General features: G+C 42.7%; 1 protein-coding gene across 1 annotated transcript in view; it reads right to left on the bottom strand.

The window, feature by feature from the left end:
• The window catches only part of C2H6orf132 (chromosome 2 C6orf132 homolog), a 61,115-nt gene that overhangs the window by 14,756 nt on the left and 20,875 nt on the right, over nt 1–25,484 (bottom strand). The window contains exon 3 of the mRNA XM_060231237.1: nt 1,155–1,230. Within this exon, the coding sequence (XP_060087220.1) occupies nt 1,155–1,230 (76 nt within the window). The remainder of the gene's footprint in view (nt 1–1,154; nt 1,231–25,484) is intronic.

Here is a 25,484-nt window from a genome sequence, read left to right on the forward strand (position 1 = left end):
TCTCCTCAAAACCCCCAAGTTTCAAAAAGACCAGGAGGTCCACTTCTAGGAGTTCCCAAAGAAGGTGCCCCTATCCTCCATTATTTCCAAATGGAGGGAATGCATTTAAAAGGTGTGCATTTAAAAGGCATGCATTTAAAAGGTGTTCCTTTAAACGCGATGACCAGAACTCCCTTTGGAGTCCATTCATGCTTGTCACAACCATGCTCCTGACTCAACCCCCAAAGTCCCCAGATATTTCTAGAGTTGGACTCAGCAACAGCAACAGTCAGATAGACTCTGCAATTGTGGCTGCAAGAAGATTGACTTTGTTGACCACATCTTCCTCAAGTGTCCTAAATTCTCAGAACTAAGAGCTGAATTGATCTCTCCATTATTTAATCCAAACTATCTTTCTCCAAAAAAGCAGAATCATCCTGGCTACTCAGAGACAAAGATAAAAAACCATTCTGTGTGTGGCAACATTTTTGGGAGCTGTTGTTAGGATGCACGATAACTAAATTTTAGGTTCTCCTCACATGGGGTGAGGGTTTGCTGTTTATGATTTAGGTTATAAAAAAGTAAGAAGTAAATTAAAGATCACTGACTATATATCAAATACACAATTGGCACTGCAGATGGATACAATCATTGCCCACACTAGCAGTGCTCAGGGGTGATCTGGACACTGGGCTGTTTTTTTGCTATATTGTTTCATTGTGGAACAAATTATTATATGCTTGCACTGATGCAATCACAGATGTTTGTTGCATGTGTACCACTATCACCTTTCTTACACTATGGAGATCAAGGTTCCTAGGAGTCTTCCCATCCAAGTACAGAGCAAAGCCAAACCTGCTTTGCTTCAGTAATGTCCCTGTTGCATGTGTCTTCCAGTAATATGATGGGTCCTTGAACCAAATGCTTGGATGTGTACTTGGACATATATAATCAGACTAACCACGAAAGAAATGGTATGGATGGGATATACCAATCACTGCAACAGTGCATTTACAGCATATGTAATTAAGCTGATGCTTCAAAGAAGCTTCAGTGATGTTGAAAGAAGCTTGTTAGTACAAAAGATCAAAGTTTGAGATAAGGCAGTAGCAAGCTGTAATGAATCGCATGCAAATACAAAGTCTTGGGTGACCCAATTAAAACCATCATCTTACCTGGAGCTGCTTTCTCTTCAAAGCCTTCTGGCACGGATGGTGTTGGAACAGCCACTCCATGTGCCTCTTGAGCATTCTGAAATTATTGGAAAGATGGACTATAAAATCATAAGTAATGCTGGAAGTCAAAAATATTCAAAGTAGGAAATGGCATGTCAAATTTTTTATTCATAACAAACTAGAATGCTAACTGATGAGGGAGGAAATTATTGTTTTCATACATTGTCATGCAATCCTTATATTTGACATTTATTTGTTATGTATCATATGTTCATTTGATACTAGATTGACTCACATAGATCTCTTCTGCTAGCAGTAGTACTTTCCTCTTTGAGTCTCTTGCATCACGGGATGACTCCTTACACTGTAGGGTTCACAGGACCCAACCCAGTGTTTGTCAGTCACTTACTGGTATATGAATTGTGACATGGCACAATGCTAAATAAAACATCACCAGCCAAAGAGTGAAGAATCATGTATCCATTTAAAGTGCTGATGTTACAGCTCTTGTTGTAACACAAGACATTTCATTATTCCATCCAGATGACTTATCTGACCAGTTGTGTGAGACCCCAGCACATATTTGCCATCATTCAGTGGTCCAAAGGGATTTTTGCTCTCCACCACCCTGATCCCCAAACCCCCTAATCGAAAATAAAACAAACAAAGCTTTGCAACCATTGGAACCATGCTCTTAAAAGCACATATTTTAAAGCTGAGGAGACACCTCCCCAGCCAATTTGTTCGCAGTTCAATCACTTTAGTAAGCATGAATATAGAACAGATGCTTGCTTTACAGTGACTCTTTGTTCAGGGTTGCAAAATCAATGTTTTTACACCCCATCCAGGACTAGTTCACGCCCCCCCCCCCAGGCCACTTGATGTGCAAAATTAGCAGGTGTGCTACAGGAGATGACATGACACTCCCTCCCAGACTGCCCAGTTTCAATGTACTTCAGAATCTCTCTGCATCCCTGCTAAGGCAGCATGTACAGAGAAGTGCATGTCCCCTCACTGCTTGCACTGCTGCCTGGAGCAGGGGGAGTTCATGGAAACCACTGGGGGAACAAGTCTTCTCTCATACTATGGTCTAATTATTTGGGGTGGCAAAATGAATAGAGCTGATAGACCCTGGCCACGTCACAGTTAACAGAGGACCAGAGCTACTTGGGCTTAGCCATTTGCCATTGTTAGTGTTGGATACTCCAGCCAGAGAGACTGAAAATTATGTGTCTTGTTATCTCTATTTGTAAGCATGAGTGCATAGGCAGGGGGGTCCATACACCAGCTCCTGGACACGCTACCTCTCTTACTTTACTCAAGAAAATCAGGCTACTTAATCGTATCTGTTCACCAAAGCACTTCTGCAAGGTATAAAGGCACCATATTTTAATCTTATTTAAATTAGTTTAATGCTTTAAGGTTTTTTATTGTTATGAATGATAGTTTTTCTTTGGTCAATGATTTTAGAGGAAGGAAGAGAATAAATATACTAAATAAAGAGGAAGCTACTTAGAAGTTATTTTCTTGGTCTATTCATTAGATTATTCTGGATTGTTTGCCATACTCATGTCTGGTTCATGAATAAACAGGGCTTAAATCTTTCCCAGGTTTATAATTTGATTCACAATAATAGGTGCATACCCATGGACTAAACTAGTTCTGTGGGAAGCAGTCCTCACCCAGTTGCTAACACACACACACAAGCCAAGGAAGGATGAAGGGGTACTAACATCATTTTTTGGTTATACAAGTTCATCTGACATATCACAAATCTTAGTTTCAGAGCAATGTCAAATACATTCAAAGTGTTAACCGGATTTGGGGCAGTGCCCCACCCAAGAAACAATCACCAGGCGGGAGGCTTTGTTGTTCAGAGAAAACTACTTTATTTTCACTTCTGCAGAGAGTGGAGAGAGGCCAGCCATGAGACCGCCTCTCTGCCAATTTGGCCAAGCCCTTTGCCTTATAAGACATCTCCGACGTCACACCCTATCTAGCTCTGTGGCTGTTTGCCATTGGAGCTCACAATCTACCTTGACCGGCCGTTGGCTCAGAGGTTTGGCCATATAAGGTAAAAAGTTACAAATATCTCCGCCCAGCAACACTTCCTTTTGTCAGAACTTGTAACTTTATCTATATGCTTAGCTAAAATGGTATTCAGTTAGCACAACTGACTCCATATTTGTGAACTTCATTAACCCTGTGATTCTACATTTCAAACAAACACTAACCACTGAAGGGTGACGGATAAACATTTGCAGGTGCCCTTTGATGTTTCCAGTTCTGACACCTCTTATCTATGCAATGCGCATGATCCAACTGAGTATACAGTTCTAAAAATAATTTTGCCCTAGTGGCTAATTATTTGTACCATATCTTACCCTACTCTTCATGCTAAATATCATAGATTTATAACAGTTTGGCTTGCTTAGTATATAAAAAGAAAAAAAGCATTTTTCTTTTGCAGGCTTAAGAGGCTAATGTATAGGAAAACGAGCAGGGAGGGGGAGTGGTAAGCTGCAATAGGAAATGGCCTAACCACCAAGCCACATCAGGAAGCTAGCAATTCGAAAATAATTCAGCTGTCAGACAGGTGTTGAGGAGAGTGTGGGGGCTTCTAGATTTTCTTTTCTATTGAATAAATGAATGTTATTATTTTCCTATCAATAGCATCATTTCAGATGGCCACTACTCATCCAGTAGCTACTTGAAAGTTTAGCACATGTGGAGATGTGATCATCTGCAATCCTTTGCTATTGAGTGAGGCTAGTAATATCATGCTCTCACAGCAGCTAATTGCGAATACAGAGATATAGGTAATGCTTGACATACTGATATGGCTGGAGGCTATGAGGGGACTGTGCACAGAGCTGCCACATGAACTTTTAAGTTATTAACCACTTCAGGCTCCTTAAAGCATTGCACCTGTTCTGTGGCCTAAACATTAAAGATGGTCAGATAAAATCATTAAATTAGAAATTAGATGCTATTTCCTGATGCAACAGACTCCCTGAAGCTCAAGAGACTCATCCAACAACATTAAGTCAACAAGATAGATTTGGGTAAATTGAACAGGCCTTGTGAATACTTTGATGGATGTACATTCAATATTTTATGGTTTAACCCCATCTTCAAGATATGCTGATCCCTTAGTTTCTCTGTGACATTGTTCCCATCTTATAGAAACAAGATGGTAGCACTTCCCATATCATTAAACCTCAGAGAGGAAATGTTAGTATACCTCAGTCAGGATCCAAAGAATGACACAAGTTTTGTGTGTCATTCCTTTGGACTTGTGTGCTCATCAAACTACTGTCCCACAACCAACAACCTCATGTGGCCAACTTCTCTGAAAAATGGGTTTTTTTTTAATTAAAAAAAAGCTGTTTGTGGTATGGCATGGAGATAGAAGTGTTCAAGTGAAAAGAAGAAGAGTTGATTTTCATGCCCTTCTTTTCTCTACCTTAAGGAGTTCCAAAGCAACTTACAATTGCCTTCCCTTCCTCTCCCCACAGCAGGCATCTTGTGAGGTAGGTGGGGCTGACAAGAGTTCTGAGAGAATTCTGACTGGCTCAAGGTCACTCATCAGGCTTCATGTGGAAAAGTGGGGGATCAAACCTGGTTCTCCAGATTAGAGTGTGCTGCTTTTAACCACTATATCATGCTGGCTCTGGGGATGCCTGAAAATGCTTCTTGGATCCCAGCCTTTATAATGAGTTAGGTAAGTACAAGAAGAATGGCAAGAAATCTCTTAAAGAGGGTCTGCCATTCACTTAGGCTATAGAATTATTTGTTTAATAAGACGCACAAAGTTTTCTCTTTGGGGTTGTATATTGCTACTTTGCAAGGCTCAAAGTAATAGCTGGCCTTTTTAATTTATATTTTATTTATTTATATTTAAATTTCCCAATCCTTGACTGCACAGGGCTCTGAGCGATACAACAGGTTAGAAACACCAGCATGACATTATTAAAACAGAACATTAAAACCTTAAAATCAACAGTCAATACGAATTTAGTAGTCTCCAGATGGTGTCCATAATTTAATCTAAAACCCACTCCAGACTGTTCTTCTGTTCAGGCAGGTTAAGGAGGAGGCTGAAGTGGGTAAGACAGAAGAAAAGAGGAGGATGCCAGTTATGATGGAAATTCATTGCTGTCCTCAGCCAAAAGCCTGGCAGAACATCTCTGCCTTACAGGTCCTGGGGAATTGCAATGGATTTCACAGAGCCCTGGTGAAAGCTGGCAGAGAATTTCACCACGTTGGAGCCAGGGCCAAAGAGGCCCTGGCCAAGGACAGCCAGATATCTTTGGGGCCAGGATTTTAAAAATTCACCATTCTTAAATATCAGTAATGTGACTATAATGAAACATCTCATGCAAAAGAGCTTCCCTGGGAACCTAAAGATGACTATCCACATTTAAACCTTGTAAAGCTGTCGAATATAGTTGCCAGCCTCTAGGTGGGGCCTGTCTCTAACTGACAGAGATCAGCTCTTCTGAAGAAAATGGCTGCTTTGAAGGGTGGACCATGCCTCCCCTCATGAAACCCTGCCCTCTCCTGGCCCCACACCCAAAGTCTCCAGGTATTTTCCAACCCAGAGCTGGCAGCCCTACTGTCAAGTCAATATTAGGTTATTTTGGATATCCATTTTTCCCTTTTGGCACCAGTGAATGTTACTTGGAATGAACTGCCTGCTGCTTCAAACAGGCAGAATGCTGAACAAGGGTTCCTGCCTTATACTCCTGCTCCAAACAAACCTGCTTCTCTGCTAGGGAGGGATTCACTCACGATTTCATTGCAAAGAAAGCACTTTGCATTTCTGCTGCCTTCTGAATGTATGCTAATGTATTACAATTATACGGAAGTCATTGCCAGAAGTAGATTTCATGCTGCTTACTTCCTAGGACAGTGGTTTATTCAGCAGCACTGAGTTTCTGCCTCACCCATGTTCAACAGACCCACATCAGACAATTCCTCCAGAAAAATGAGATTTTGTTTGTGTATTATAACATGTTCCATTACTTGAAGTAGCACTCGTAATTTTTATAAACACAAGCAATCAAAACAGTCATATTTATCTAAGGGGTATTAAGACTGTTGCATTAACTTGGTTAGATGAATCGGTCCCAGAAAGAAATACTCAATGAAAAATCTTTAGGACCCAGCAGTATGGCGGCTTCCATGGTTCAGTTTCGCATTGGTGTACACAATTGGGAATGTGGTTAGCGTGCCTGAGAAATGCAGATACATTTCTCCACAGCCTCATGCTTATCAAAGACAGTGAGCCATGTGCCCTATACAAGCCACAGATTGATCTTACGTTGGTCTCTTCTAGCGCATGTGGACTGAAGGAGACCAGCAAAGGTGAAGCACATTTAAAGCTAGTAATTGTTTCACAGTAGATGAGAGAATGTGAACTTCCAGTACTTTTCACTGAAAATGCTTTGGTTTGCATCATCTCAACAAGGTGTAACTATGAGGAAATGTGAATTCTTATGGTTAATTAAAGTGTTCTACCTCATCTGGAGGGTTTCAGGTATGAACACACCTTTAATTATGAATAAACTAGAAGCCTGTGCTTTTCTTTGAGCATGTGCTATCATTTACCACTGCCAATGCCCAAATAGGCCCAGAGGTTACCGAACTAAATGGAAAACATGACACAGCACACAACTCAAACCAGAACAATAAGAGACAGTTTCACAACCATTGCTCTGAACAACATACTGCCATCCCAGACTTGTGTCCTGCCCTCAAAAGACTGTGTGTAAAAGGCAATAGCAAAACCTCTTGAACCCAGGGAAACCTTTCTTCTAGCCTATACCAAATGTGTAGCAACAAACGTGGAAAGGCGTGAAAATATTAACTAGTCTTGCTATACAACTCTATCAGTGCATATTGGATGTCCTGACAACTCCACATTTTTAATAGCATTTCTTTCTCATACATGTCAGTCACTTCCACCCTAAAGTAACTCAGATCCCCTAAAAGCTCCTTCCTCGTACATCTGAATTCTCTGCAAATCCTTCAGCACACACAACTGTCCATTCATCTCTCTTGACATTCCTCCTCATGGTACTATGAAAGTGTTTGGGGTTTTTCCACTTACAAATGACTCCTGAGAAGAATATGAAAGAGGTTGATAAGACTGTACACAGTTTGGAAAATGGGAACAGAGAAATATTTACTCCCTCTCACAAAATACTAGAACTCAAGTTATACACAAAAAGTTGATAGGGCAGTAGATTCCAGAAAGTCAGAAGAAAGTTTTTTTCCATGTAATACACATGCAACTGGTAGAATTCACTAATTTAGATAGTTTTTAAAGGGGATTAGACAACTTCATGGCAGACAAGTCCAGAGGTAGCTATTAGTCATTAAGGCTGGATGGAAACTCCATGTTCAGAGGCATGAGTACCAGTTACTTGGGGGTGGCTACAAAAGAAGAAACTGTACCTTCTAGAACATTTTATCAGCCAGTGTGCAAAACAGGATGCTGAACCCTTGATTAGATCTAAAGGGATCATGTGAATCTCTTCTCATTCTTTGAATCCCCATAATCTTTGACTTCTGGTTCCAGTGGTTCCACATATTCACTTACCCTGTATCACTGAACACTTCCAAAGAAAGGAATCTGAGTATCATATGCACTGAATCCAAGCACTTGATATTCATAAGCCACACAAAAACTGTGCAGATCTTTATCAAGGTTGCTAGCATTCAGGATATATCTGCCATTAGCATGTGGAATGTATGTATCTCATGCACTCATCTATCAATGTGCAGTCTTATTTGGTTCCTTATCAGTCAAAATTCTTTTTCTTGCCATTTCAGGATTCTGAAAATTCTAGAAGGAGGTCTTGGTCAATCTAACATTACTTGCCCACAGAGGTTTTGCTCTGCTTTGGTATTTAAACTGGAGCAGGGGATGTGTGTGTGTTTATTTTTAGGAGCATCCACACAACATCATCCCCTAAGCATCTACTTTCTGTGTTTCCCCGCCCCCCCTACTTTGCTTCAATCTTTCCCAGGCCTGGTTTAATATACTCTTTTTAAAAAAAGATTGTAGTCAAAGTATGCATTACTAAAAGTCATGCCCACATTAGCATCATTCCTTGTGTCAGCCCCCTACCATGTCCCCCATGCTCAGGGCTTTTTTGATAGAAAAAGCCCAACAAGAACTCATTTGCATATGAGGCATACACCCTGATGTCACCATAGTTTCACACAGGGCTTTTTTGTAGAAAAGCCCAGCAGGAACTAATTTGCATATTAGGCCACATCTCCTGATGCTAAGCCAGCTGGAACTGCGTTCTTGTGCATTCCTATTAAAAAAAAAAGCCCTGCCCATGCCATCACAGGACTTTTGGAACTTTTCTTTAAAAACACAGCAATTGTAATAATATAAGAATCTGTTGTCACAATCCACTAGCTTCTCTGAAGTTCCAGCTTTCATTTAAAAAAAATAGCTTGCCTTCCCCCCACCCCACAGATATATGAGGAAATGGTAGACACAGGCAGGGCTTTTTGTAGAAAAAGTCCAGCAGGAACTCATTTGCCTATTAGGCCACACCCCCTGACACCACCATTTTTTCACACAGGGTTTTTTCGTAGAAGCAGTCCAGCAGGATCTAATTTGCCTATTAGACCACACCCCCTGACACCAAGCCAGCCGGAACTGTGTTCCTGTGCATTCCTGTTCAAAAAAAGCCCTGGCCACAGGGAGATGAGGCAAGGAAAGCAGGGGGGAAACTGCCATGTGGATGCTCTGTTGCTGCTGTTTGCAGTGGCAATCAGAGTGGCAATCAGAGTGGCAATGAGAGAGTGGCAATGAGAGCTGTTTGCAGTGGCAATGAGAACTACATAGAGAATCATGGTCATAACGAAGCAGCCCAAGCTGAGTTCTCTTATGTTTCAGTCTCTTCTTCTACAGTATGATCCGTATTTGAAGAACTGTACATTTGTAATCTCGGTAGTATTTTCTGGCAGCTACATGCTAACAATTCGTTGTATTTACCAAGTGTTGCCTTGGCCAACATTTTTATTATGTCCCCCCTTCCCACTGCAGGCCCATCTCACTGTTCCTGGGTGCCTGTTTCAGAGAGACCCAACAGTCACTCCACTGACCATCAGGAGCAGTTTTCAGGGAGGACAGAAGGTGACTGCAGGAAGAGGGAGACAGGAAGGTTATGTTGCGAAAGAGCAAACTTATGTATTAGAACAGGCTATTATTTTATCCAAACATACACCATTTATCCAGATGTACAGCATTCTTTTTGTTCTTTTAAAATCTTTTCCCTTTGGCCACCCACAAATTAAATAGGCATATTCTTTACATAATTATACAATGATAAACTTCCTGTTACTCACAAACACCAAGAGCTAGGAAACTCATAATAAAATCACAACTTTGTAACTGTGTATTATGCAGTAAACACAGGTTACTAAGAAAACCGACAGACATCCAAAATGTTTGTTCTGCTCTGAAATATAACCCCTTGATTTTGCAATTTCAAATGTCACATACATTCGCAGATACTCAGATGGTTAGAATGCTGAAGCTAACTCTGGAATTCTTGCTAATATTTAACAAGTGGGGGGTCCAGGCCAAGGTTCAGATATCTTTCCATGATAGAATTTGGATTCGCTTGGAGAAAATGTAACTTTTCTCCCTTCTAAACCACGATACTACTCATGCTGTGAAAAGGGGGAATAACTGGATATAGAAGCCTTGTTCACGTGTTACAGTGAATTCACTTACATCCTGCCTGTACATGTAGACATCTGATTTTTTTTTAAGAAAAGGGGGGGGGGGGAAGAAGCCAAAACACATTCACTTTAGAAATAAAACTAGGGGCCAGAACCTACAAAATGTCAGGTATGTGTCACATGTTCAGCTGTACATGCATTAACTGTAACAAGAGAATTACTCAACAAACATATGAAGAAAAATTAAGTGTTCACTGCAAATTGTGGGCATTGCTACTGTTGTCCAAATGAAAATGGAATTGACATACTAGGTTTGGTCACAACTGTGTTGTGAAGTCTGTGTGAGATAGAGTCTTTAATGTGCAGTCCTAGGCCTTGCTTAGAATCTAGAGAACTTTAGAACAGAGGTGTCAAACATCTGGCCTGGGGGCCGAATTAGGCACTCAGAGGGCTCCTATCAGGCCTCCAAGCAACTGGCTGTAATCTGTTTCCTTCTCCCTTTCACTTGCTTCTTTCTGTATCACAGCTTGCTTTGCATGGCTTCCTCAACCACACAGGCGCTACAGAGCAAAGCCTCTGTTTTCTTCATTGGCTGAGGCCCTCTCTTGGAGAGGAAGGGGGAGAGGAAGAGCTTGCTTTGCTAGGCTATCACAATTGCACAGCAGAGCTACTGAGCCAAGCCTCTCTTCCTTCTATTGGCTGAGGCTCCTCCCCCTCCTGGTCCCCTGGGGAAGGAAGGAAAGAGCCAGAGCTTCCTTTGCCCAGTTCCCTGAATCTCATGGGAGAAATACAAAGAAAGCACTTTTAAGGCCAATGAGTGCCAATATTTAAGCATGGTTTAAGTTTTTTTAAAAAATCTTTAATTATGTTTGTCTGTGTCCTTTATAAAGTTTATGTGTCTGCTAAAATAGGTACAAATATGGCCCAGCCCAACATGGCCCAGCCCCACAAAGTTTCACTTATATCAGATCCGACCCTCATAACAAATGAGTTTGAAACGCCTGCTTTAGTATTTTTTTAAGGAAAGACAATTATGTTTAATATTTGCTTGCTTTGCCTATGATAAAAAGTAGATTTTTAACATATATTTGGGATTTATCCAATATTAAGTAATTCTCGAAGAAGAAAAAGGAGAGCCAGTTTGGTGTAGTGGTTAAGTGCGTGGACTAGGGTTGCCAATCCCCAGGTGGGGGCAGGGGATCCCCCTGTTTGGAGGCCCTCCCCCCGCTTCAGGGTCCTCAGAAAACGGGGGGGAGGGGAGGGAAATATCTGCTGGAAACTCTATTATTCCCTAGGGAGATTTATTCCCATAGAAAATCATGGAGAATTGCTCTGCGGGTATCTGGGGCTCTGGGGGGGGCTGTTGTTTGAGGTAGAGGCACCAAATTTTCAGTATAGCATCTAGTGCCTCTCCCCAAAATACCCCCCAAGTTTCAAAAAGATTGGATCAGGGGGTCCAATTCTATGAGCTTCAAAAGAAGATGCCCATATCCTTCATAAACCAGTTTACATTTGCGACGCAAAAGCCGCGGGACTTCCGGGTTCTGCGGAGCAAGTAGTGCGAAATCCGCGCAGACGCTGCGCGGTGAAGAGGGACGTCGCTCCGGAATAAGGTAAGTGCGAAAATGACCATAATATAGAATGATGGATGTTAATGCCCAGTATAATAAATTCAATAAAATATGGTACTGGAACACTGCATTTCAGGACAATATAGAACTATATGTATTTTTCTCAGTATTGTAAATAATCATTACAGGATTTTATTGATCTTTTAAGTATGTATTTCACTGTGTTTTCTGTTTCTGCAATAAAAAGAATTTTTAAAAAATCATAATGAAAACTCTTAACTTTTGTAAAGGGATAATTTCAATTGGATCTTATGGCCAACTGTATTGAGAAGAAGAACTCACTGAATTGCAACCAACTCACAGTGACTCTTGTTATGGGGTGTTTCCAGAATGAGATGAATAGAGGTGGTTTGCCATTGCCTTCCTTCCTTTGCAGAGCAGTCTTGGTTTTTCTTGGTGGTTTCCCATCCAAGTACTGACTATGGCTGAGTCTGTTTAGCTCCCAACCCCTGGCAAACTCAGGCCTAACTGGATTAATTGTGATCTCCCAAGCTGTGTTGAGAGGCTCTCTGAAATTCACTGAAGGAATTCCTAACCACTGGTTGTTCTGGAAAAAGACATCCTGAATCACCCAGGTATTTCTGCATGGAGGTATCTTGCAAGACCTTGGTCACTGCAGAATATCAAGTTCTTTACTGAGATGGAACAAAGTAGTAGTTTATCCCCTGCTTTCATCTGACTCATCAAAAACCACTTTCCCCATTTTGGATGGCTTCAAACCAGCATTTCAGGCTCATGGAATGTAAATCATGAGTCCTTTGAAGCATCAATTATCCTTTCCAGGACTAGCCTTCACTGCAAGAGAGATCGCAGTGCAATTGTTCTTTCTTGCCTGATGGGGACAGATTATGACCTTAAGTGGCAGAACTGGCTGTAAGAGAGTTTGATGCTCCAAGTATGTGTAGCAAATGATCTAAGAGGGATCTCTGGATTCACACACTGCTTCACTCATTTCCCATAAAAACAGTGTCACTTCAGCTCTTTTGCTATTAAGTCAGCACTAAATGATCCTATATTCCAGTTGTTCAGTTTAAGGATCCACTTCCTTTGATAAGACCCCCTGCTTTCTCTCTAATCTTTTTGTTGAAAGATTTTAGTGAATCTTGGCTCATAGTTCATCTGTAGGATTGCCAGCTCTGGACTGGGAAATACCTGGAGATCTGGGGGGTTGAGTCTGAGGAAGGCAGAGTTTGAGGAGGTGGGGGATTTCAGTGGGATATAATGCCATAGAATCCTCCTTCCAAAGTAGCATTCTTTCCAGGCAAACTGATCTCTGTTTCCTGAAGATCAATTGTTATCCCAGGAGATCTCCAGCTACCACCTGGAGGATGGCAGCCCTAGATCAAAATTTCATCACTATATTAATTTGATTCATTATTATTTTTTAGGTACCCACACAACCTTGAAAGCTTTACTAGGATACAGATTCATTCATAGAGGCTGCATGTGGTGTTAAACTGAGACTACTGAAGACAGCCTTGGTGGCCAAAACACAGCTGGTCTGATTTCACTGGTTTATTGTTTCCAGAGAGTGCCACTAATAGCATGCTGCAATGTATATAATGTGTACTGCTCAGTGTGTAACTCGTTTTTAATGTATCTCAAGTGCACTGTAACATAAAGATATATTTTGTTAATCCCTTTTTATACATGTTTATACCCTCAACCTTTAGGTATTCAATTCCATTTTGGGGTTGGGTTTTTGCTCTTCTTTTGTGTTACCTAGATACGATAAATATATTTTTGAGCACAGATCTCCCAGGTGACATGTTGCTTGGTCCTCAGTTTGGTGTAAAATCCACTAGTTCCCCCCCTCCACCATGCATCCTCTTCTAAGATATTCTCCTTCTCTCTTAAATGAAACTATAGAAATGGAACTTATATAATGCTAGAGGAGATGCAAATGGCAGAGTTGTATACCATGGTGTACATGCACTATCCATAATTATACAAGCATCAGCCGTATCTAAATCTGCAACGGAATGATTCTGTTCTAACAATACATGTTGTTCAGAATGCTACATGTTTCATAATAAATATGAAAAGTACTTCCTGGATGCCATACTTTCAGTGTCCAAGGCTGATGCCAAGTTCAATACTCACAGCAGGGTGTGGCAAGGAAGTTTTGGTCTTACAGGAGATATTTTCAAGGTAAAGGAATATGTCAGGGCTTCTGTCCAATATTGGGTGTACACAGTTTCCAAAGCACTTCAAATATTGACTCATTTTTACAGCCACAGCAGTTGGTCAAACCCTCATTCTTTTGTGATGCAAGCCTGCATGGGGGTTAATTCCTGTGTAAGGGAAGGGCTTGGGGGTCAAGAATTTCAGATATATAAAAGCCTAGAGACATGAGTTCGGCCTCACGTACTTCATATTTCAGCCTTGTTTACCTCTTTCCCCCAGTATTTAAGGGCCCTGCACGGTGCATTCAAATGCATAAACAAAGCCACTCTTGGCACAGAAAAGCACATTCTGGAGGGGGCGGAGATTTGGAACAGAGAAGCAGCACAAGAGGAAAGTAACTTTCTCCCTGCCACTTAATTCTTCATCCCAAATTGTCTCACTACTTTTTAGGGTTGCCAAGTCCAATTCAAGAAATATCTGGGGACTCTGGGGGTGAAGCCAGGAGACATTGGAGGTGGAGCCAGGAGCAAGGTTGCGACAAGCATAATTGAACTCCAAGGGGAGTTCTGGCCATCACATTTAAAGGGACCAAATGCCTTTTAAATGCCTTCCCTACATTGGATTACATTACAATCCTCTCTCATGGATTGCTGCCTTGTCGTGGCGAGAAGGCTTGTGCGGTTCAATGAGGCTGTGGGTTATGCCATGCAGGGCCACCCAAGATGGACAGGACACAGCTGAGAACCCAAACCAAATGTGATCAACTGGACAAGGAAATGGCAAACCACTCCAGTATCCTTGCCAAGAAAACCCCATGAACAGAAACAAAAGGCTAAAAGATATGGCGCTGGAAGATGAGCCCCTCAGGTCACAAGGTGCCCAATATGCTACTGGGGAAGAGCGTTCAAGTAACCACAGAAAGAGTGAAGCAGCTGGGCCAAAGTCAAAAGGACGCTCAGCTGTGGATGTGTCTGATGGTGAAAGAACAGTCCGATGCTGCAAAGAACAATACTGCATCGGAACACGGAATGTAAGATCTATGAATCAAGGTAAGCTAGATGTGGTCAAACAAGAGAGGGCAAGACTGAACATCAACATCTTGGGAATCAGTGAACTAAAATGGATGGGAATAGGTGAATTTAATTCATAGGATCACTACATCTATTATTGTGGCCAAGAGTTCTATAGAAGAAATTGTGTGGCCTTTATAGTTAACAAGAGAGTAAGGAAGGCAGTAATGGGATACAATCTCAAAAATGACTGAATGATCTCGGTCCGTATCCAAGGCAAACCATTCAATATCACAGTAATCCAAGTCTATGCCCCAACCACTGATGCAGAAGAGGTTGAAGTGGACCAGTTCTATGAAGATCTACAACACCTTCTAGAATTAACACCAAAAAAAGAGATGTCCTCATCATAGGGGACTGGAATGCCAAAGTAGGAAGTCAAAAGGTGACCGAAACAACTGACAAGTTTGGCCTTGGAGAACAAAATGAAGCTGAGCAAAGGCTAAGAGTTTTGTCAACAGAACAAGCTGGTCATACTGAACACCCCCTTTCAACAACCTAAAAGGCGACTCTACACATGGACATCACCTGATGGGCAACACAGATATCAGATTGATTATATACTCTGCAGTCAAAAATGGAAAAGCTCCTTACAGTCAGCAAAAACAAGACCTGGAGCTGACAGCGGCTCAGATGATGAGCTACTCATCGCAAAATTCAGGTTTAAACTGAAGAAAACTGGGGAAGCCATTAGGCTTTGACCTTGATCTGGTTTGACCTTGATCACATCCTTTATGAATATACAGTGGAGGTGAAGAATAGGTTTAAGGAACTAGAGTTGATAGGCAGAGTGCCTGAAGAACTATGGACGGAGGTTCGTGACATTGTACAGAAGACAGCAATCAGCACCATCCCAAAGAAAAAGAAATGCAAGAAAGCAGTGTCTGTCTGATGAGGTTTTACAAATAGCTGAGGAAAGAAGGAAAGGGAAAGGCAAAGGTGAAAAGGAAAGATTTACCCAACTGAATGCAGATTTCCAGAGAACAGCAAGGAGAGATAAGGAGGCCTTCCTGAAGGAACAATGCAAAGCAATAGAGGAAAATAATAGAATGGGAAGGACAAGAGATCTCTTCAAGAAAATTGGAGAAATCAAGGGAACGTTTCGTGCAAAGATGGCCATGATAAAGGACAAAACTGGTAGGGACCTAACAGAAGCAGAAGAGATCAGGAAGAGGTGGCAAGAATACACAAAAGAATTATACAAGAAGGATCTCAATGTCCCGGACAACCATGACAGTGAAAACAATGACCTTGAGCCAGACATCCTGGAGAGTGAAGTCAAAACACAACAGTGGCCATAGGATTGGAAAAGATCAGTTTATATTCCAATCCCAAAGAAGGGTAATGCCAAGGAATGTTCAAACTACTGCACCTTTGCACTCATTTCACATGCCAGCAAGGTCATGTTAAAGATCCTACAAGCTAGGCTTCAGCAGTATGTCAATCGGGAACTACCAGAAGTTCAAGCGGGGTTTCAGAGAGGTAGAGGAACTAGAGATCAAATTGCCAACATTCAATAGATTATGGAGAAAGCACAGGAGTATCAGAAAAAACATCTATTTCTGCTTCATTGACTATGCTAAAGCCTTTGATTGTGTCGATCACAACAAACTGTGGCAAGTCCTTAAAGAGATGGGAGTACCAGACCACCTCACATGTCTCCTGAGAAACCTGTATAAGGGTCAAGAAGCAACTGTCAGAACGGGATATGGAACAACTGATTGGTTTAGAATAGGAAAAGGAGTTTGACAAGGATATATATTGTCACCCTGCTTATTTAATTTATATGCAGAGTACATCATGCGGAATGCTGGCCTGGATGAAGCACAAGCCGGAATTAAGATTGCCAGGAAAAACATCACCAACCTCAGATATGCAGATGACACTACTCTAATGGCAGAAAGTGAGGAGGACCTAAAGAACCTCTTGTTGAGGGTGAAAGAGGAGAGCACTAAAGTAGGCTTAAACCTCAACATCAAAAAAATTAAGATCATGGCATCTGGTCCCATCACACCATGGCAAATAGAAGGGGAAGACATGGAAGTAGTGACAGACTTCACATTTCTGAGATCCAAGATCACTGCAGATGGTGACTATAGCCATGTAATGAAAAGACGTTTGCTCCTTGGGAGGACAGCTATGGTGAACCTGGGCAGTATAATAAAAAGTAGAGACATCACCCTGCCAACAAAAGTCCGTATAGTCAAAGTGGTGGCATTCCCAGTAGTAATGTATGGCTGTGAGAGCTGGACCATAAGGAAGGCCGAGCGCAGAAGAATAGTTGCTTTTGAGATGTGGTGCTGCAGAAGACTCTTGAGAGTCCCTTGGACGGCAAGAAGATCAAATCAGTCAGTTCTAAGGGAAATCAACCCAGACTGTTCCCTGGAAGGTCAGATGCTGAATCTGAAGCTCAAATACTTTGGCCACCAAATGAGAAGGGTGGAGAAGGCTGGAGAAGATCCTGATGCTAGGAAAAACAGAAGGCAAAAGAAGAAGGGGATGGCAAAAGATGAGATGGCTAGACAGCGTTACTGATGTAACAAACACGAATTTGAGCAGACTTCGGAGGATGGTGGAAGACAGGAGGGCCTGGCGTGACTTTGTCCATGGGGTTGCAAAGAGTCGGACTCGACTGTGCGACTGAACAACAACAAAGCATTGGAAATAATGAAGGATAGGGGCACCTTCTTTGGGGACTCATAGAATTGGACCCCTTAGTCCAATCTTTTTGAGACTTGGAGGATGTTTTGAAGTGAGGCACCGGATGCTATGTTACAAATTTGGTGCCTCTACCTCAAAAAACAGCCCCCTCAGAGCCCCAGATACATATGGATCAATTCTCCATTATCCCCTCTGGGAATCGGACTCCATAGGGAATAATGGAGCATCCCACACACACACTTTCTGATGACCCTGAAGCAGGGGAGGGCCTCAAAACTGGGGGATCCCCTGCCCCCAACTGGGGACTGGCAACCCTACTAAGTGCCCTCTCTTAGCACACCATGATCCCAATACAAATCAGGACTCCTTGTGCCTGGGAAGCATGGAACTGCCCCTTTCCCAACAAACATTGGGAGTGCTGCAGTTTTATTGGGTGCATTAAATGTACAGTTTGCCCCTAAGCAAGGTCAGCCCTAAATTGCTGCCCACAACATCAGTCAGCTTCATCTGCCTTCCCTTCATCTGCACCCCCCCCCCCCACTCCTTCTCTGGCAGCAGTGGTGAGAAAAGATGTCCACATCACCCTGGGTATGACCATTGCATGCCAGAGTCCTAAAGCAGGTTGTCCAAGACAATGCTTCCCTAAAGTTACTGCTAGGGCTGCCAGGTCCCCTCAGGCCTGCAGGGGATGGGGTAGGGGTAGGGTTGCCAGATCCAGGTTAGGAAACTCCTGGAGATTTGGGGATGGAGCCTGGGGAGGACAAGGAACTCTGTGAAGTACAATGCCATAGTGCCCACCCTCCAAAGCATCAATTTTCTACAGGAGAACTGATCTCAGTAATTTGGAAATGAGCTATACTTTTGGAGGCTCCCCAGGTCTCACCTGGAGAGTGGCATTCCTGGGAACTCTTCAGAAGTTACCTCTACCACAGGATGGAATTGTTTGCACTGTGTTTCTTTCCCGTATCTCTCTGGTACATTGGAAGCCTCAAGTCACACCGGAGGAGTCCTCAATGTGACTTCTTCCCATGCTAGTTTTGCCCCAGGAAAAACAGTGCTGGAACAGCTGAACCTCCAGATCTTCTCATGTGATCAAGGGCATGTGATGTTTCCTGAGCTGCAGGGAAAGGACACACATTGCAGTGGTTCCCATAGTGCTAAAGTAATGCCAGGCGGACTCTAAGGATCACACACCAAGTGTACTGACTCCTCCTAAAAGCTGTCCTCTCTTCATCCTATCAGAGCTTTTAAAAAGAAAGTTTTTAACACGTAGTAAAAGAAAATATGCTGCTGCCTTTTAAAAGCTTCTCGAATCCATTCTATTCTAACTAGCTCACCTTATTTCAGAGGGCAGAAAGAGTGCTAGTCTCTCCAGAAGTTGGGGAGGGGTTGGCATGCAAAAGGTGGAAGCAGAACAAAATCTTCACACTGGGATCTCTCAAGAGCTAACATCTCTGATGTATCATTCGCAAGCAGTCTAAAATGCATAGCCCTGTGGCTTGCTATAGTCCCAAACCCTGTTCCATGGCATCTGGCATCTGAATTCAACCCAAAAAATCTTGTATTATCAATGATGTCCCTTGGTTCAATAAGGAAGCTAAGAGACTATCTTCTACCATTAGACAGTGGGGCATAATAATTGGAGGATTGGACTTTGAGCGGGGACATCACAGTTCAAATTTGGGATATACAAATATGCTTGTTTCCTTTTCCCTTTGTTTTGGTGTGTTGTAGTCATGCATTTTAGTTCTGTAAATTTGCTGTGCTAGTATTCCTGATTCATTTGTTCTTCTTGTGTAATAATGTGCCATTTTTAATTCCATATACACAGTTATTGCACAAAGGGCATGTATTTCAGGGAAATGCAGCACAAAGAAAGAGAATGTGGCATATAAAGAAAGACTCTCAGGTTCGGTTAACATACAAAACCCTTCACAACCTTGGCCCCTCTTATTTATGGGACCACCTATCTCCCTACACTCAGCCTTGACTTTGCTCAAGTCAGCATGGGCTTCTGCAAGTGCCATCTTACAAATGGGCGAAATCAACAACTGTCCATACACCTGCTTTCTCTGTTGTGGCTGTAGAACAGTTTGCTTGAGAAGGTCAGGAAACAGTGTTGCCAAGTCTGTGTTGGAAAATACCTGGAGGCTTTGGGGGTGGATCCAGGAGAGGGTGGGGTTTGGGGAGGGGCCTCAGTATGGTACAATGCCATAGAGTCCATCCTTCAAAGCAGCCATTTTTTCCAGGGAAGCTGATCTTTGCCAGCTGGAGATCAGTTGTAAAAGTGGCAGATCTCCAGGCCCCACCTGGAGGCTGGAAACCCTATCAGGAAAGCTCCCACACTTGAGGCTCTCAGCAAACTACACAAAACTTAACTATTGAATAGTGCTTTTCTGTGCAGGTAATAGGGTTGCCAAGTCCAATTCAAGAAATATCTGGGGACTTTGGGGGTGGAGCCAGGAGACATTGGGAGCAGAGCCAGGAGCAAGGGCGTGACAAGCATAATTGAACTCTAAGGGAGTTCTGGCTATCACATTTAAAGGGACAGCACACCTTTTAGAATGCCTTCCTTTCATAGAAAATAATGAAGGATAGGGGCACCTTCTTTTGGGGCTCATAAAATTGGACCCCCTGGTCCAATCATTTTAAAACTTGGGAGGTATTTTGGGGAGAGGCACTAGATGCTATACAGAAAATTTGGCACATCTACCTCAAAAAACAGCCCCCCCAGAGCCCCTGACACCCGCAGATCAATTTCCCATCATTCCCTATGGGACTCGTTCCTGGAGGTGCATAATGGCTGTGGGGGTGGAGCTTCCCCCGCCGGCCAGCTGGCTGAGGGAGGGGGGAAGCCTGTAAAACCAGGGGATCCCCCGCTGGGACCTGGGGATTGGGAAGCCTAGCAGGTAATAGGGCTGCTCTGTACAAAATGATTTTACAGACTTGCTTGGATAAATGTTTAGGGACTTTGGTCTATACTGCTGTGTATAGTTTTTTGTAAGGAGGATCCTATTTATGTAATTTCTGTACCACTTAATGTGTCATGCAAATACATATGCTATACTTCAGTTCTTTCAAGTGGTTCCAGACTTCTAAAATCTTAATGCATTGGTTACTGAATGCCCCATTTTATTGATTTTACTGACTCATTATGAATAATCTGCATTGAGTCCCTGTGAGAAAAGCAACCTACAGATAATGCCAGGGCTTTTTTGTAGAAAAAAACCAGCAGGAACTCATGTGCAAATTAGATCACACCCCCTAACATTATCATTGTTTTGCACAGGGCTTTTTTTGTAGAAAAAGTCCAGCAGGAACACATTTGCATATTAGGCCACACACCCTGATACCAAACCAGACAGAACTGTTTTCCTGTGCATTCCTGCTCAAAAAAAGCCCTGGATAATACAAATAAATAAATAAATGGGAATTTTCACATCAAAGCAGCAGCAACGAGGAATTCAATAGCATCCTGAGTTCAAATCCTTGCTGTACCATGAAATTCTTAAGGTGACTTTGGGCCACTTACTCTTTCTGCTTACTCGACCATTTCGTTGTGAAATGACATGGAGGGGAGAGGACCAAGAATGTTGGCCTGGATGCCTTGGAAGAAAGTCTGGATAAAAATGTGATTACAGGAGAGCAGCATGACAGAGAAAATTACTGTCTGGGTTGGCGGGGGCGGGGGGCCTGCTCTAGGCTCATTTGTTATAACTTATTCAAATACTGACAAATAAAAATTCCCTATTGATTTATCATTGGGACTAAGTCTAAAACAAAAAAAAAGCCTGTTGGGCCAGTTTAAAATCAGCCAGGTAGTAATGCTGGAAACATGCTCGGCTCACACTGGGAAGTTTTGTATCAATTACACACAACTATATGGCACTGGCTTGTACTGAGACACAAAGAGCAAAGAAAGGAAGCTTGTACACTTGCTATGTCATGTCCATAGCAAAGACTTGCAGTTCTTCAGCTTAGAGGAATGCATCAGCTTCAGGAACAAACTACCTAGGCCTTGTATGCCAAGATTCCCACCACCTCCACCAAAAAAAGGATGAAAAAGTAAAAAACCAATACAATAAAATAATAAAAACATAAGCAAATATGAATAATAAAATATTACTTTTATTATTGTCTTTATATGTTTTGCTAAGATAGTGAAGAATAAGAAATCTGAAGACCTTGTTCAACCTTGGGATGGAAATAAGATAAAGAAGACCTAGTATACTGCATCTAAAGAAGTGGTTTCTAGTCCATGAAATGATAGAGGTGAAATAACATTTTTGTTAGTCTTTATGGTATCACTAGGAATAAGGCCTGTTGTGAAGGAAAATACAATGGGCTCTAGAAAGAGGCTCTAACTGCTAAGTCAAACTGGCTGTCACAGTGGGTCTGCTGCTGAACAGGAGCAAGCAGCCAGGCCTAATTAAGTCATGCCAGCCAGGTGGCATCAAGTCACCCAGAGGGTGCTACCAGGCCTAGAGTAGCCCTCCAGGTGGAGCCTGAAGATCTCCTGGGATCACAACTGAACTCCAGACAACAGATCTCTCTCCTGGAGAACAGAACTGCTTTGGAGGGTGAACTGTATCCCATTCTATTCACCTGAGGCCTGTCCCGTTACTAACAGAAGTTGGTTGCCTCTAGCTAGGGGCAACGCTGAGGGGAGGAGGGAGAGAGGGAGTGATAGGAACAGTAGCAGCCATGTCTCTGAGGAAACACTCCCAGAAGGGCCAGGCCTTGCTGCCTAGTCGCATTATGGTGGCAGCAGCTCCTTGGCTATTTCTGTGGCCTTCAGAGGCTGTGTGTGCTGGGAGGCCATCTGTGTGGGGTGGCAGAAGCCTGTTGCCAGTAGTTGCCTCTGAGGTAAGTAGTTGTTAAGTTGGCAACCCTGATTAAGGTTTGTGCACTTTGGGACCATGTGACTGCACAGCCAGCTGTATGCAATTATGGGGAACATTCTCTTGAAAAGGACCACAGTAGGCAGTATTTTTAGAGCTTTTTAGCCAGCAATTAAGAAAGACTTTGGTCCTGCTTTAAATGAAAAATAGCTTACTCCTTATACATACTTGGTCTCGTTGCTGCATAGCTTAAAATTGGAGAGCATTATGCCATATGCAGAAGTGAAGCTTTGGAACCAGATATATAAGTGGCTTGCTCCATATAGAAAGAAAAAAATATATTACAACAATGGGTTAAGTTTTTAAGATTTTTGTTCCCTGTAATAGCTAAATTGTTCGGATATAAAGTTTTGGTCTCACCCCTGGGTCCTTGAAATACATCATATTACATCAATACATCATCATAAACAATCTGAATTAGTTTTGTTATTTATGTTTTCAAGGTGGTTCCTTCATGAAGCCTTAGTGCTTGTATCCAATTTGTATGAAGAGTATTGTGGCAGCAATGGAGTGGAAGGCTTTGCTATGCTTCTAGTAAAAGGAACTGGCTTACTCCCTTGTAATATACAGCACAAGTGGAAGAAATCGTAATACTGATGAAGTGGGAACACGAAACGCGTCTATTATATTATTAACTAGTTATGTGTATGCTGTATCACTATGGGCTCTGTTTGTAAGGATTCAAATGCATTTTATGGTTGTCAATGTGAACTTTTGTGTCAAATACATTAAGTCCGAAGAAGTTTTATATTTAAAAAGCATGTAAATGTATTTAAAAATTATTTAAAAGTTTGGTAGCCTACTTATATCACAGCCATGTATTTTGTTTTTTGTAAATCTCCAGGTGGGGGCAGGGGATCCCCCAGTTTGGAGGGCCCACCCCCCGCTTCAGGGTCATCAAAAAGCAGGGGGTGGGAAATGTCTACTGGGTACTCAGTTATTCCCTATAGAGCAGGGGCATCAAACGCATTTGTTATGAGGGCCAAATCTGACATGACTGGGCCATGTGTATACCCATTTAAGAATAGGTAGCAAAGACATAAACTTTATAAAGGACACAAACACAATTAAAGGATTAGCACACATTGATCTTAAAGGTTCTTTTTTTGTAGCTTCAGGGAAGTGGGCTAGGCTTGCCAATCCCCAGGTCCCAGCAGGGGTTCTTCCGCTTTCCCAGGCTCCTTCCCGCCCCCACTCAGCTGGGCGGCAGGGGGAAGCCCCGCCCCTAGAGGACCATGTGCCTTTCCAGCTCTGGAGGCTTCAGTCTCCGACTGAAAGGCTTCCTCTTGGGATGGTGTGTCTGTGTTACTTTGAAGAAGGTGGCAGCAACTCATGAGTAGAGAGGCCAATCCCTCGCTTCAGAGTCGCCAGAAACAGGGTGTGTGGGGGGGGGAGGGAAACGTCTGCTGGGCATGTCATTATTCCCTATGTGGAGATTGATTCTCATAGGGTATAATGAGGAATTGTTCTGGAGGTTTCAGGGGCTCTGGGGGAGCTGTTTTTTGAGGTAGAGGCACCAAATTTTCAGTATAATATCTAGTGCCTCTCCCCAAAGTATCCCCCAAGTTTCAAAATGATTGGACCAGGGGGTCCAACTCTATGAGCCCCAAAAGAAGGTGCCCCATCCTTCATTATTTCCTAAGGAAGGAAGACATTTTAAAAGATGTGCTGTCCCTTTAAATGTGATGGCCAGAACTCTCCCCAAAGTACCCCCCAAGTTTCAAAATGATTGGACCAGGGGGTCCAACTCTATGAGCCCCAAAAGAAGGTGCCCCTATCCTTCATTATTTTCTAAGGAAGGAAGACATTTTAAAAGGTGTGCTGTCCCTTTAAATGTGATGGCCAGAACTCCCTTGGAGTTCAATTATGCTTATCACACCCTTGTACCTGGCTCCAACCCCAATGTCTCCTGGCTTCACCCCCAAAGTCCCCGGATATTTCTTGAATTGGACTTGGCAACCCTAAACTGGGCAAAGGATCCAGGGAACTGGGCAAAGGAAACTCTGGCTCTTTCCCTTCCTTCCCCAGGGGATGAGGAGGGGGAGAAGCCTAAGCCAAAGAATGAAGAGAGGTTTGGCTCAGTAGCTCTGCTGTGCGATTGAGAGAGCCTAGCAAAGCAAGCTATCCCTCCTCCCCTTCCTCCCCAAGGAAGGAGCCTCATCCAATGGAGAAAATAGAGGTTTTGCTCTGTAGTTCTTGTGTGATTGAGCAAGCCTGGCAATGCAAGCTGTGATGCAGTAGGAAGCAAGAGAGAGGGAGAAGGAAGCAAATGACAGCCAGTTGCTCGGGGGCCTGATAGAAGCACTCCGGGGGCCTGATTCAGCCCCCAAGCTGCATGTTTGACACCCCTGCTATAGAGACTAATTCCCATAGGGTACAATGGAGAATTGATCTGTGGATATCTGGGGCTCGGGGAGGGGGGTATTTTTTGAGGTAGAGACACCATATTTGCAGCATACCATTCAGTGCCTTTCCTCAAAATACTTTCCAAGTTTCAAAAATATTGGACCAGGGGGTCCAATTCTATGAGCCCCCAAAGAAAGTGCCCTTATTCATTATTTCCAACAGAGGGAAGGTATTCGGTCCCTTTAAATGTGATGGCCAGAACTCCTCTTGGAGTTCAATTAGGCTTGTCACATCCTTGCTCCTGACTCTATCCCCAGAGTCTCCTGGCTCCACCCCCGAAGTCCCCAGATATTTCTTGAATTGGACTTGGCAACCCTATATATGCATGTATTTCATCCTGAAAAATAAGCACTATTCTTTCTTTTAATTTCATTCTGCACACCCTCAAGAGTACTTTTATGGCCCCATTGACTCTGAATTGTTTTCTTAATGATACTTCAGCCATTCCATCCTCCCCCTCTAAATTATGTTCCCCATCAGATATCAATATAGCCCAACTGTCTCCTTTCTGATAAAGTCATTTGTCTGGCCTGCATGATTTTCTGGTATAAGTGGAGAGATCTGCCAAGGATACATAGGAAATAATCTGCACAGGAGGCAGCGGTCTGGAGACAAGTATGACCTGCATCTGATCATCATGATTTACATGTGCTGGTTATGCTTGGTTCACAGGCCCATAGGTTTACATTTATGTATGTAAGTTACTTGACTATCTACCGCTAGTTAACTTGCAGCTGAACGTGTGAACTGATGCCAATGGAAAGTACTATAGATGAAGTAATATGGTGTGTGATCATTCTAGCACATGGAGACAAGTAT

The sequence above is a fragment of the Heteronotia binoei genome, chromosome 2 (assembly GCF_032191835.1).
Source record: "Heteronotia binoei isolate CCM8104 ecotype False Entrance Well chromosome 2, APGP_CSIRO_Hbin_v1, whole genome shotgun sequence".
Classification (NCBI taxonomy): Eukaryota; Metazoa; Chordata; class Lepidosauria; order Squamata; family Gekkonidae; genus Heteronotia; species Heteronotia binoei.